General features: G+C 43.4%; 1 protein-coding gene across 5 annotated transcripts; it reads right to left on the reverse strand.

Moving 5' to 3' along the window:
* Positions 1 to 8,002: 8,002 nt before the first annotated feature.
* On the reverse strand, positions 8,003 to 13,997 carry CCDC127 (coiled-coil domain containing 127). 5 transcript variants are annotated; one of them, XM_054192258.1, is made up of 4 exons: positions 13,662 to 13,828; positions 13,282 to 13,410; positions 12,336 to 12,635; positions 8,003 to 8,327 (listed from the first exon to the last, which is right to left on the reverse strand). In XM_054192258.1, the coding sequence occupies exons 2-4, from the start codon at positions 13,400 to 13,402 to the stop codon at positions 8,053 to 8,055; spliced, it is 696 nt and encodes a 231-aa protein (XP_054048233.1). In that variant the 5' UTR covers positions 13,403 to 13,410; positions 13,662 to 13,828; the 3' UTR covers positions 8,003 to 8,052. The 5 variants fall into 5 exon arrangements, with proteins under 5 accessions (XP_054048233.1, XP_054048230.1, XP_054048231.1 ...); XM_054192255.1 differs by lacking the exons at positions 8,003 to 8,327; positions 13,662 to 13,828 and adding an exon at positions 13,836 to 13,997 and having other exon boundaries at positions 9,067 to 12,635; XM_054192256.1 differs by lacking the exon at positions 8,003 to 8,327 and having other exon boundaries at positions 9,067 to 12,635; positions 13,706 to 13,828.
* Positions 13,998 to 14,046: the final 49 nt, after the last annotated feature.

The raw sequence follows: 14,046 nt of genomic DNA on the forward strand, positions 1-14,046 counted from the left end.
TGACAAAAAGGATGAAGAATGAAAGGGATTATAAAATTTGACCTTTAAAATCATAAGCGTAATTTGCTTACCCTAACGCTTCTAATCAGAACAATTTCTGAACAACATAGCATCTTTCTTGTAAATGGGCTTGAAAGCAAAGGTCCCTTCACTTTCATGACCCTATGATACACTTGTCAAAAATAAAACAGACACTGGTTAACAAACATCACAGATACTATCCACATCCTCATTCTTTCAGTACAGTCATAACGTACAATCAGACTGTTCCATTTGTACCTCAGTGTTACCAAAAGGTAAGAACTTGCCACTGAAAACTATATATAAATTCTAACAAACAGTATATGTCGTAAGAACTTTGTCAGCTAAGCCATACAGGCTCATTGAATACACTGATACTGGGTGGTCAAAATAAAGAACTAGAAGGGATCTCGTAAGTCCAGCCCCTGCCAAGGAAGGCGAACACATCACAGCATCCCTTTGCAACCTTATCATGCTGCTTCAAAACTGATTATTTTTTGTAGTCCTATTTCTAAAAGGCGGGTCTAGAATTTCAGTCCTCTTATGCCTCAAGAAGGCTCTTGATTACCTCCTGAATAGAAAAGTTACAAAAAACGTCTTCATCCTCGACATGGACAACTGTATACAGTAATCCCCACATGGATTTTCCCTGTGCCTTGTAGTCAGTTATTAATATTTCCCTAATGTTACTTAAAATATCTCTACCTATCTGGCTTGCAATAGCGCTTGCCCTTTTCATGACCCCATCAGCTCTGTGGGTGAGCTGATTAACTGCCAGATCAAAGTCGTTCTTCTCCTTTGGCAGTTCCAACTAATATTTCCTAGCTTGCATCAGAATTTCTTTTTCTGAGTTACCAAAAGCATATTTTAAATTTTACCCAGTTACTGCTACTGCAGTACATAGAGTTACTCAGTTCGTCCCAAATGATACTTTTTCATCATTTGGAATACTTCTGAGCTGTGCTATGAGTATTTTACTAACACACTACTACTTTTTGTCCTTAGTCATTAGCAAAAGAATGACAAAGGGCTGTTCCTAAATTGATCCTTGAGGAACTGCATTAGTAACCTTCCCTTAGACCATCATTTCTGCTCTCAGCACAGCTTACCATCATCATCAGATCTTTACCTAGTTCTTTGTTTACTTTATATGTCCTATTCAGCTCACCTAATACATCCAGTTGTGGTCAAGTAGCAACTGCTTTACTGAAGTCCAAAAAGACTCCAATTAGAGTACTTCCCTTGTCTAGAAAAAACAATTTTCACTTATAAGTGGCACATTGCAGCTCTTCAACTTCCAGTTTTGGAGAAAGACATTGACCTATTGGTCAATAGCAAAAAACTGCATGATCCAGGATCTCACAACTCATCTGGGTTATTATTCTGCCTCCCGAATCACTGGAGGATAATCTTTGTATTCATGCTGTAGGGAACATGAGGCAGTAATAAAGAGCAGACAGTAGACAAATGGGAAAAAAACAACGTCATCCCCTAATTTATTTTGTAATATTTCTACATTCCCTCACTTGTAGGCTTGAGCTTTGCAAACTCGTGTGTACAGCCTTGCAAACTCATGAAGCAGATCATGATTACATGATGTCCAGGCAACATATTTATCTTACAGACACAACCTAACGACTCTATGTAATCAGAAATCTTTCACAATCAAAATTCTTTGTAGAATTTATTGAACCTAAAATAGCATGTTTCTTCCTAAGCACAATGCAAGCTGGCATGGAAGGAATTAATGTAGCTTCCTTTGGGAATCAAATTAACAAATCAATAGGACATGACATAAATTCACACTTGTGTTAGTATAATCTGAAAATTTCTCTCTGCTAAGTTTCATGTGCAAGCAGTTTCCACCAGGATCCAAAAATACATTCCAGATTGCATTCTACTGATTTAATCCAAAATGTCCTTCTGGAGAAGTTTATCTTACTCTGGTAATGCCAGGTTCCAGTGGTTGTTAGTTATCTATCGATTGTTAAATATTTGCAGAAGCAAATATGCTGGTATAGCATCTAGCTCAAATTTCTTTATCAGTGTAATTGCACGGCTAATCATCTTGGAAGGCACATCGCTGTTTTCTGAAGGACCTGTGGCAGCGATGACAGCAGCTCGAACATGACCACAATCGCGCGGAGGGGTTGTCTATGTTGCCACCCTGTGGACTTGAACAAACAAGTTGAGGCTGCTCTGCGGTAGTCGCAGGCACTTGCTTATTCGACAGAGCCCTTTCCTTTGCTCTAAGGTAAGCTGCTCCTCGAAGTAACGCAAGGCTTAGGTTTGGCACATCCCACCGGGTTTGTTATGGCTAATGAACATCTAGGAAATCCACCCTTTCACAATATAGGCTGCTAAACAAGACATGTTTTGCACATTGGTAATTACAAATGCAGGAGAAAACGGGTTTTACATTTAGATTGGATTCCTTGTGTTAAAACATTTCTAATGACGCATTTGTCTTTTTGTCTACTACCCTCTTATTTTTAATGTACTATTTTTTCAAAATTATCCAAAAAGTAAGTCAGCTTGTCTGTAAGTAACTCACAACTTTACAAAAACTTGATTAAAAAAGGAAATATCCCCTTTCTAAAAGTCATATATTTCACTGGAACATACACATATATACATTTGTGGAAGACTATAGGTGTATTTCTTTCATTGGATGAAAATGTCTTTCATCTCGCAGGATGATGAAGATGTTAGGAAAGAGTCTGAGAGGGGGCAGCAGTAAAGAAAAGAAATGGCAGTAGAAGGATATCGGGGCTGTAAATCAAGACAACAGCAAGGACGGAGCTGCTCACTTCCCTCTGTGGGGCCAGGTCCAGCCACGGTGCGGTACCCACCTGGGTTGAGGGGCTCCTGGCCCCTGATGTGTCTGCTGTAGCCTGGGCTCCACGAGGACCGTCCATGGCTGGGAAACAAGACCTCCTCCCTTGAGGTGCAGGTGGGGCCTGACACCCTCCTCCAGGCTGACTACCTAGCAGCTGCTCCTGCTTCTGACCTTGCAGGGGTCTCAGTTTGTGCTGGCGTGGGCACTTCTGGGCCAGCACAGGTCACTCGCCCTGCAGGAAGCCATCCCCACATGGAGAAGAACAGGTTCTTCTCTCCTGTGAATGAGTTGAGTCGACTGACTGAAGCACCTGGCTGAAGAACCTGTCTTCTTCGGCTCTCCACCATGAGCTGGAGGGGACTGCACTGGGGGAACCTCTTCTGGCTGGGTCCTGTGAAGGGGAGGAGAAGGAGCAACTAGCAAGACAGGGCAGAGGCCTGTTCTTTAAGAAATCCAATTCCTTTCATTTAAAGCTATTGAGAAAAGCAGAGGGTAGTAGCAACGTAACCAGCCGTAGTTTTGGGAGTGAAATACAATGTGGTCCTTTCCTCGTGATCCCATCATCGCTGGTATGACATAGGACAACTCTGTATAGCTCCAAATATTTTCAGAGTGCCATTTACAGAGAGTTGCAGCTAAAGGCAATTAATCATAATCACCAAGTTTGTTCTCTAATCTTGCCTTACAATATTCCGTGGTATTAGGATTAACTACATTATTTTCTGACCCTTTTTAGTACCAGTACTGTAACAGATACTGGTGTGAAATCTCTTACGCTAGTGATTCTGTAGCAATATCTCACCAGCATTAATCATATGCTTTCTCAGTCAACTTCTACTTTGTAGTCAAAGCAACGTATACAGCAATCATCACAATTACTCTTGGTTGTCTGATGAGCCTAAAACAGGAAAAGACAGAAATGTAAAGGGAGTAACTTTACAGCTAAATGCCTAAAGCACAGGACTCTCATTCGGAAGTGGTAAAGATGTAATAAAAGAAGAAGAAGAAAAGGAAAATTCAGAGGTTAAATGAAATGCTCTCTCTGACAGTCTGTCCCTGGCAAAATCTGCTTGGATCATCTTTTAAAATATGAAGAGAAAACACAAAACCCTTTTATGAGCTGCCAATGGGTAAAACCCTTGACCAGCCACACAAAGAGGGAGCACTGAACCCTGGGTTCAGAAGGAGACTCAAAATCCCCAGCCTAGGGGACACTAATGATCATATTAGAACAGGAGATACGCAGGTAAAATGTTTCGGAGTTGTTTAGTTTTAAGGCTAATAATCAACGGCAGGTGGTTATGGAGTTTACCTTACCAAGAAATGTCCTGTAAATTTTTAACTTGATCTAAGTTTTATGCTCTGTTGTTCTCAAACTCTACCTGATAAGTAATCAAAAGACACAGCTCCTCAACTGGCATGATTTGATTTCCCACGTGTGTGCGCTCCCAGGCTGCTGCCGTCACCCCACAGCAGTACAAGCAGAGATACCTTGAAGGCTTTGGAAAAGTCCAATAAGCTTTGAAGGCTAAATCTCTTTCCATGTGATTGTAAACTTTTCCAGATGGGAGAGAAGTCCTTTTGCGGCAGCAAGCATGACTGCAGGGGAGAAACCTCCACAAGCATCCTGTTCTGGAGTATTTTTCTGGTGTCAGGGAATTTCCTTCAGCAATCTGACATGCCTAGAAGTTGCCAGTCCACGCTTATTGTGGAAGTAGCAGTGTCCTTAGCCACAGAAGTATTAAAAGGAACGAGCTATGAACATCATGTCTGCTGTAGTTCATGCAGAACTGAGCTGATGCTGATGCCATGTGACACTTTTCTCTTTTCTGTCTTCCGGAAATAGGCACGATCTTTATTTTTGTACATGCTGTTAGTTTGCGTAATACTTACTTACTTCAGCTTTGTACATAAATATTTCACTGAAGTAATATCAGCTCCAGCAGCGTCATCCTTCTTCTTTGTTTTGTACTTCTTGTTGACACCAGGGAGGGAGATGTTCTATCCTTAATGTTGCACTGCATACATTCAGAAGATCCCCAAAATATTGCCTTAGTCTTTGAAGAATATATTTCATCGTTGGGATCTCTTTGGGGAGAACAATAGGTAAAGTGTATAGGTGTAGAAATGCTTCTGTGGACAGCACCAAATTGTCTGATCTCATGATGGCCAGTGTTGCCCTAAATTTCTTAGCCGGTGAAGTGCTATTGCTTGGATCTTTCTCATCACATGCATGTCCTCTCTAGCAGGCAGCAGAACATGTTGACAATTGTAGGTTGTTGCTTGCCATGTTCATTAAGCAAGGAACAGTGTTCTTTAATCAAGGCTGACACTGTTTTCTTTTCCAGTGCTGTAGTATACAATGAGATGCCTAGTAGGTTGCTGAACTACATCCAGCTCCTGTGTGCCACCTTTGCATAGAGATCTACAGGAATACCCACTTTAGTGGAGACAAGTTCATTCATCTTGGTCACCGGACACCAGGGTTTTTTTCTCATCTTTCTTGTCATTATGCTGCAGTCGTGTTTGCACCAGCGAGCTCCGACCATGTAGTATGGGAGATGTGCTCCAGAGGATGTCCAGAGGAGCTCATGGGAGCAGAAGGTGCGCTGAGGCTGCTTGCTAGAAGAGACGTTAGCCACAAGGGGGAGGTAGTATTTAATAATACGAAGCACCAACTACTTCAGCTGAGGAGTTCATTTTGATTGTGTAAATCAAGTTCAGAAGTGAGATGTCTCAGGAACACAAACCTGCAGGAGCAGCTATAAAGAGAAGGGTGAAAAGGTGTTTTTCCAGAAGCCAGACGGCTCGGGCTGGGATCAGGCTGGAGCACAGGGCTGTTGGGGTTGCACAACAGCGAATGGCTGTCACAGCAGGTCTCACAATCCCTCTGCTCTCTTCAAACTCTTCCACAGACTCTTTGTTTCCAGAGGTGCCATTTATTTTCAGTTTTTTGTTGTTGCCATTAGTATTATACACAGTAGCTACCACTTTCAGAGCTATTTTACTGGTGACATTTCATCTTTTCACTTTCTCTGGTGGCTATTCATAATCTGTAATTAGTCTTTTTGCACAATTCCTTTCACAGTAATTTCTCAGGCAGTGGTAACTTGTGAGTAGGATTATATTGCTATGACTGCACTTGTCCATTTGGAATAAAGTTTGCCAGACAGGTGACTTGTTGGCCATCATCCTTAGTGCTGGTGTACAGTAGGCGATTCCACATACAAGCTGGGAGGTGTGACCATTTTTTAACAATCGTCCTGATGTTAAGGTCCAGACTCCGCATCCTTTGTGCCTGCATGGTTCACTAAGTACGTGAGTCTCGGTACCGTGTAGGTCTTCAAAGTTGTGAGCTTTCTGTAAAGGTTTTGACAGAGCTGTTCCCATATTAGGAAACCAAGAATCAAGTTTCAATATTCAGATGTAGTTGTCACTATCCAGAGGTAAATTTTCAACCCAGGGTATTTTTCAGCGTCTCCTGGAGCAATTGTGTTTGGCTTATGTTGAACACCTTCCAGAGCCTGCAGTCACTGATCATGCAAGAGTCCTGGATGGGTTTGATGAAAAAGCCATGACGTTTCTCCCTCCTGGGTTTTTAGATCAGTGCACTCACAGAAAGGTTTCTACAAGGGAAACGTGTTTTGCATCCTCTCCCATGTGTTGCTTGGCAGGGCCAAGTCATCAGCAAAGGCCAAGGTGGCAACCCGTTCTTGCCATATCGCGGCACTCACTCTGGTGGAATCCGTAGCCATCTTTTTCTAGGTTGCAAAGTAATGGATTGATTGGGTGACATTGGATCCCCTTGCCTGACTCTGACCTTGACGGTAATTGTCTCAGCACAGTCCTTTTTGAATTCCAGATGAGTGGTGGCGCTTCCAGATCAAGTTTCATCTGACCAGATGCTCAGATACTTCTTTTTACTTTGGAGCCAGAGGGTATGTTCAGGTGTCGCTGAGTAGAAGGCATTGGCCAGTTCTGTGAATACTGCCCAGAAGGGTAATGTTTTTTCCTGCTATGTTGAATGACAAGTTGGAGTAATTCTACACTCTCAGAGCACCCAGGTTCAGCTATGAGGCCTCTTTGTCACCTATAAAAAGCCCAAGCTTTTGTTACCCTGGTTGTCAGAAACCATGGAAAGAGTATTAGGATGCTTGATCAGATTGCGATAGGTCTCTCAGTTTTGCCACATAAATTCATTTCAGTAACAAAATAGTTCTGTGTTCCTTGGTACTACCCAGTACACATGCTGTCGGCCGTTAGTTCGAGTTCTCCTGCTGCTGCTGCTGCTGTTGCAAACATCCCTCAATGGTGTCTTCAGCTAGACGGACTGAGACTCCCAAAACTGTTGCTCTGGTGAATTCTTATAACCCGGCTGGCCTGTGGACCAGTGGTATTGCCGATTATCTTAAACTGTGTAAGAAACTCATTTCAACTACAAGCCAAAGACAGCCCCACGTGCCCGTTCTTGCATAGGCAGGAACAATTTCTACTGCCTGTATAAAATTATGGATAATTCGGTCAAGCCCTTAATTGACAACAGGAACTGGCTGGTGAAATCCCTGGCTGAGCACTGCATCCTTCACCCCACGTGGCTGAGCAATGTATCTAAACATATAGACAGCGTCTGTCAGCTTACACGCAGCAGGAGCTCCCCGGGGAACCTCTGGCATGGCCCCAGCTGGTGGGAGAGCTCCTGCAGCAATCAGTTCATCGTTTGGTTGTGAAACAGCTGGAACATCACTCAATCTCCTCCCTGCCAAGCTATCCTGCATGGAGGAGCTCTCGCTATTTTCTCAGCCTCACGCAGGAGCACTCACAGGCGCAAGCAAGAGGGAAAGGGGGGCTTGAACAGAGCTGGCACTTCCAGAGCGCAGCATCCCTTTGAGCAAGAGATGCTGTCATGCCAGTGGTCTTCTGGCAGCTCCTATTTAGACCAAATGAGCAAGAGAAGAGGAGGACCTCTGAGCTGCTTCTCTACCCACTTCCCCCTCCCGGAACATTTTCTAAGGAAGATTTCCCTTTTTCAGCACTCAGTCCAAGTTCCATGACGTCCAGAGTGTGTTTTGTGTTTCTTTTCGTGTTGCATGCGCCCAGGACAGCAGCTGTACCGCACAACAGACACACCAAACAGAATGTTTTTTGCTTTTATTGAAAGGATGAGATGTCTCAGGGCAGCTCCTTTCCTGTGTCTAAATGTGGAAAGTCCTATTAACACAGCTACTGCCCGGCAGGGTATGGACTGGGGACAAGTTAGCTGTGAAGTGGTGAAACTCACGTGCGTAGCTTCTCTCAGCGTACACCCGAGTAGGACTCAGATGAGGCTGAAGACTTCCCTGAGGGACGTTTCCTTCTTGGATGCCTGTAAGGAAGACACCTGGAGCCCATCCACCAAACACCTCAGGACCTCCGAGCATCGAGTTTTCTTCCGGAAAGGAACCCGCAGCCCTGGGACACCTCTTCCAACCTGTGTATTACAAACTTTCAGGACAGGCTGTGACCCGCAGATGTGTGACCCACCTGAACAATATACGCATTAAAAAGATACCCCAAACTCCAAGACTTGAACATTGTGGTAATTTTAAACTGAAATTATAATAACAAATCCAATACCAGCTCTTATTCTGTTTGATAACAAGCCTCTTTTTCTCATTTCCAATATTTCACAAGGATGGCACCCTCTATGTGAAGGTGAGGGATGGGTAAATGCGAAGGATTTGTGTCAAAGAGATTAAGGATCTTTTATGAAGAGAACAAGGACTCCCAGAGTGTCTGAACGCTGCCCTAGAGCGGCTGGATCATAGTTCTTCACAGAGAGCAGGAAACTAAGAAAGTCCACAGGGGGAAACGAAAAGGAGACGACGTGCAGAATTGAGACATGTGAGGGATTCTGGAGGGAGGCAGAACACCCTACGTAACAGACAGACAGGAGGAATTACCCCAGTCTTTCAGTGGGATGGTCATTTTTCATTGCTCATTAAAGCTGGTACACTTATTTGTTTAACGATGCTGTTCTTTCCTAAGAAAGAAAAAAAAACTTTCCAAGATGTTGTCTTCTCAGCATAAAGACCAAAACTTTTTACATGTTAATTTAAAAATTGTCCGACGTGTAGAACCTTAAAATTGTGCAATTTGCTTAGAAAGTTGGAATAAAACAGCAAATTCTGCTCTTCCCACCCACCTTGCACAAGTTACATACAAACCAATGAAGAAATACGTAAGGGTTTTTATTAACGGCTATTATTTGTTTAACAGGTGAGTGACCATTTTCATAACCAAAGAAAGTTCATCAAATATTTTGAAAACAAATTATTCTGGCATTCTACATACATATGGGCATTTCCAAACAAATAACTAATCCACAACAATAGCTGTTGGGTGAGTTAAAGCTCACAACAGAACTTTAAACATAACAACCTACAATGGGGTTTCAAAAATACATAACACACCAACAAACATGAGTTTTGGTAGAAACTAACAGGAACGGTGCTTCTAACCCAGTTACACCCTTGTAAAAATCCTCCTCAAGTAACTCTTCAGTCTTAATATACTGATCTGCAAAGTGACCATGAATAATAGTTCAACAATTAGTTGTATAAATAATTGTCACTTCTAAAGAAGTGAAAGCAAGTATCAAGCATTTATTACACTGCATCCAACCCTGTACAATCGAGCATATGATGCTTCAACTTACATATTTATACTGAAAAAAGTATTTTACTCTCTTGATTACATTTTCTTTAAGTGTTTTGAGTGATGTCAATAACAAGCTATGAAAAAAACCAAAAAAGCATAAAATATGTGATCTTTTAATACTAAGAACTCATGAATATGTACAAAGTCAAGGCATGAGTCTTAAATACGCTGCCACTGATTCACTGGCTAGTGTTTGTCAGCCGAGTTGCTTAACTGCCTGTAGGTACATATGAAATGCACCACAGCTCTGTGGTCAGACACCTTCCACATCCTGGAGGAATTACACACAGGGTAATTAGCTGTTCAAACTAATTTGTTCTACTGGGCAATTAGGGCATGTGCATATGGCCAGTTACAGCAGCTTGGCTGAGGCTGTCACAGACGAATAGTAACTCAATTGCGTTCTCATCTCCCAACCCGCATACGCTTGGCATCCACACAAATTTTGGCCCTTCTGGTATTTGTGATGGTATCTTCCCCCCCCCCCCAGGTCTGTCTTTTTACTACAACTTTATTTAAAAAAATAAGAAAAAAAAAATCAGTACGTAAAAGACTAGTAAATCAATACAACAGTATAATTAGCACCACCAAGGTGAGCAAAATCACAACTGGAAAACTAAGTAGCTGGGAAAACATTCTGTTTAAAAATTCTGTTTCATGTTAGGTATTTTTGGTGAGTAACTGGATTAGGTCGCACGCACACTACTTCAAAAGATTCATCTGCTGTCTTCTGTGTCTACACTGAAACGAAACCAGGAGGAAATAACAAGAGACAAACCCACATCTGCTGGAGTTCTCTGGTAAACTTGGATGGGCACTCACTTCGCCGGATTGCTTCCAAGTCATGCAGTAGCTGATTGCCTACAGTAAATGTGTTTGTCAGGTCTAGCCCTCAGTAAATAAAGAATTGCTAATTAAAGAACTCACAACCTACCAACACTAATCAAAGTCAAGTAACAGAGAAGACGAGAGGTACACAAAAGGGCAAACACTGCCCCTTTGAGGTCTAAGGCTGGATTAGAAAGGAGGAAGAAAAAAGTTATTCTCCAAAATACATGGCATACTTGAAAAAGAACGTACACGGACTCAAAGAACACTCAAAGTTTTGAGGGATCTCAAGCATGGAAATGCACTGGGGTATTTATTTTTTAATATCTAGTTCTGTTTATTTTACTGGGCTAGCTAAAGTAAAAAGCCCCCTTTCTTAAAAGTTTGCAAGGCTTGTGTATCTGTAGGCTTTCATGGTCATGTGTACGTGAACTGGTGAACCATAAGCTCAAAATTTAAGAGTCGTGGAAAAGCACATTTCAGTTCTAGCAGTACTGAGAGAGTCAGGGAGGGAGGCGGTGGCTACCAGTGCAGGCTGCGTTGAGGTTCCTATCTGTGAATAACAAACTGGACCTGTCCCAGGAGCAGAGCCAGGTGCAATGGCTGTCACTCATGGAGGTTCCTGCAAGTTAACCAGGTACCAGGCCGTGCGCTGGGATGCAGAGGCAGCAGCACGGTGATGTCTATAATGGAGGCACACTGTTGGCTTACAACTAAAACCTTGACTGAGAAAAAAACTAAGTATTTTTAACATATCTCTTGTATGACAAGACCACAACTTCAAGTTTATACACTCTCTGATATTAACACATGGATTCCTAGCTCCAGTAAGACTTTCATCAATCTGTTTCTCTATGTGTTATTTTAATTAGCATCTTTTGGATGTTTCCTTCATAAAGTACTATTTGTGTATTAAGCTGGAAGACAATGCAAGACTGATTAATTTCAAACATAATCATACTATTCCCCCACTCAGAATACTAATACATACATTTATACACATACACATTCACACTATATATATTTATAGAAATGTACATATATACATTTATGTGACAAGCACCTTGCTCAAACACAGTCTCTTCCAAACATCTGCCTCAAAATCAGTCTTGCTTAAACAAACATTGAAAAAAAAAAAAAAAGAAAAAAAAAGATAGTGTTGAGACACTGAGACACCATGTAAAACACCAGGGATAAGGAGCACAGTGCGCTACCCTCCTTGAGAGAGGCAAATCGCACTTCTCTGTTGATGGAGTATGACCATCAGCCAGATAAATCACTCTAAACAGAGTTCTGTTTTGCTGCTTCTCAAACCTATGGAAGCTGGCATATCTCTATACTACACTGCAGTCTGCAATACAAACACACAGAGTTTAAGAGCATGCGTAGCTCACTGGAGCATCTGTTGTTAGACAGTGAAAGGAAAGGCACCAACACCGCACATGTCCCATGCAAATACAAGTGCAATGAGGAGGAAAAACGGAAACACAGCAGGAGAATTTAACAGCTTCAGACTACAACTGTGATTGTCCCTACTATGCATGGTGGATCATATGAAATCCCATTAGTTCCCCTACTTATCGTTTTCCTAACATGGCTTTTTCTGCCCTCTTGAACTTCTGTAGTTCAATAGCTAGTTCCCAATATCTCAGATACAGCCACATAAGTCTTCCATTTTGACTTTTGTTTCTGTTCAGCATATTGCCACAGTAGTTATCATGTTTGAAAATATCTTTTAAGCCATTTTCCATGTGTAGAGCCATAGCAACAGGATCAGTTGCTGCTTTAACTAGCAGATTTTTCTCTATTTCTAGTCTCTGGCTTCTGGGTACAACAAGACTGCAGTAGATGTCCTGTCTTTCTTTAAGTCCCTCTTCAAATTCCTTTAGTAAAATATTGGCTCTCTTTTGCCACTCTTCTTCCTTTGCCAGACAACTTTGGTACAAGTTACCTGCTGCTCCTGAGTGCAAAAGGACTTGCTTTTCTAGCTCTAACTTCTCCTGCTCCTGTTCGAGGATCCTTCTTTCTTCTACTAGTTTGCGACTCTGGGAGACAAGGGCTTCACGGTAACTCAGGGTTCTGTTGCGTTCCTTTTCAAGCTCCAACTCCAAGTGAGCAACCATGCGACGATTTTCTGTGATTGTATCTCGGTATTTGGCTTCCAGGTCTTTTTGTAAAGATGAATGTTTTTTATAATATTCTTTTTTTTCTCTTTCTATTTCTTTTTGACATTCTCTGGTCCAGATCCAACCTATCACACATAAATGAGACTTCAGACATGAGCATACCACATGTAACATTGATGGGTATAATTAATTAACTATGTCTCTAAAGAAGCTATTAAGTGGTAAAAAACTTTCTTTCCTGCCCTCCCCAGTGGTATTCACTCCTATTCGCATGTCCCACAAAATGTATTTCAGTGGGTCCATGTTTCACAGTACATGATCATGTTTCCTTTGAAGTCAAATCTCCCCATGTCTTTTATTGCTAATACATACATTTATTGGATTACAGAAGGAAAATAAAGTTATGGGGAAACAAACTGAAGGTTTCCAATGCAGGAACTGCACTGAGAACTTTCCAGGTCCAGTAAATAAATACACATCAGCAGCTCCCTTTGGCCTCTCTAGCACATCATACGTCCACTCTTTTGAGAGTGCTTTGTAAATTGGAGCTCAGTAAATAGGGATTCAATTCCATGTGTGAAAAATGGCAGTTGCCTTAATGCTATAAACAGTGCTTAACTGCTTATAACATTATAAATGAGCAGACCAGAGGAAATCCCTAGATGGGGTATCACTGTGCTGCCTCAGAGATTCCCCTCTGGCTGGCGGGCGAGCCGCCCAAACACAGCCCAGCACTCCAGCCCCAGCAGACAGGCCCTGGGCGCTACTTACGGAAGGCGGCCAAGCCCAGCATGGGGACCAGCAAGGCATAGTTCCATCTGCTGCCTTCATCCCCGGGCTCTCGCCGATTTGGCAGGATGTTCCAGTTGGGAGGGTCATTTAAGTTATTCATGAAGGCACCTTAAGAGGTACAGGAGAGAAACCCGGCGTTACTTGCGCAGGAAGGAACCACAGCCTTCCTGGGGCGACTCCCACAGCCACCGCTCACCGCACCGCACCGCGGGACAGCTCTTTCTGCCCGAGGCCCTCAAACGCCGCGCCCCGCCCCCCACACTTGGGAACTTCGCATAGAGGCGCTCTGGCCCAGCCAGAGGCTCCCCGGCCTGCTCCCTAGCCGCCGCCCCAGCCCCCGGGCCTCTGCTACCACCCACCCCCCTTCCCCGGACGGAGACATATTCGCTGATGTTGCCGCCACCATCCCCAAGGTCTCCAGGTCCCTCCGCTCTGCCGACGCGGGGAAGGGGCAGGGCCCAGCCCGCCGTTCCCGAGCGAGACCGCTACCCACCAGCCTGCGGCCGCGGCGGAGCGCTGCCGCTGTCACTTACCTGCAGGCCCCGCCCCTCTCAGGCCGGCCCATTAGCCTAGAGAAAGGGGGGGAAATGCCGGGGAGTGCGGACGGACAACAAACAGACTCGCCCGAGTCCTAAGGGCTGCTGATCACCCATATCCGTCCCATCCCCCTCAGATCAGGGAGACGAGAGGAAGGCTTGGGGGCGATGAGCCCCGCATGCAAGCACCCACGCACTCATCCCGTGA

Source organism: Rissa tridactyla, chromosome 2 (genome assembly GCF_028500815.1).
Source record: "Rissa tridactyla isolate bRisTri1 chromosome 2, bRisTri1.patW.cur.20221130, whole genome shotgun sequence".
Classification (NCBI taxonomy): Eukaryota; Metazoa; Chordata; class Aves; order Charadriiformes; family Laridae; genus Rissa; species Rissa tridactyla.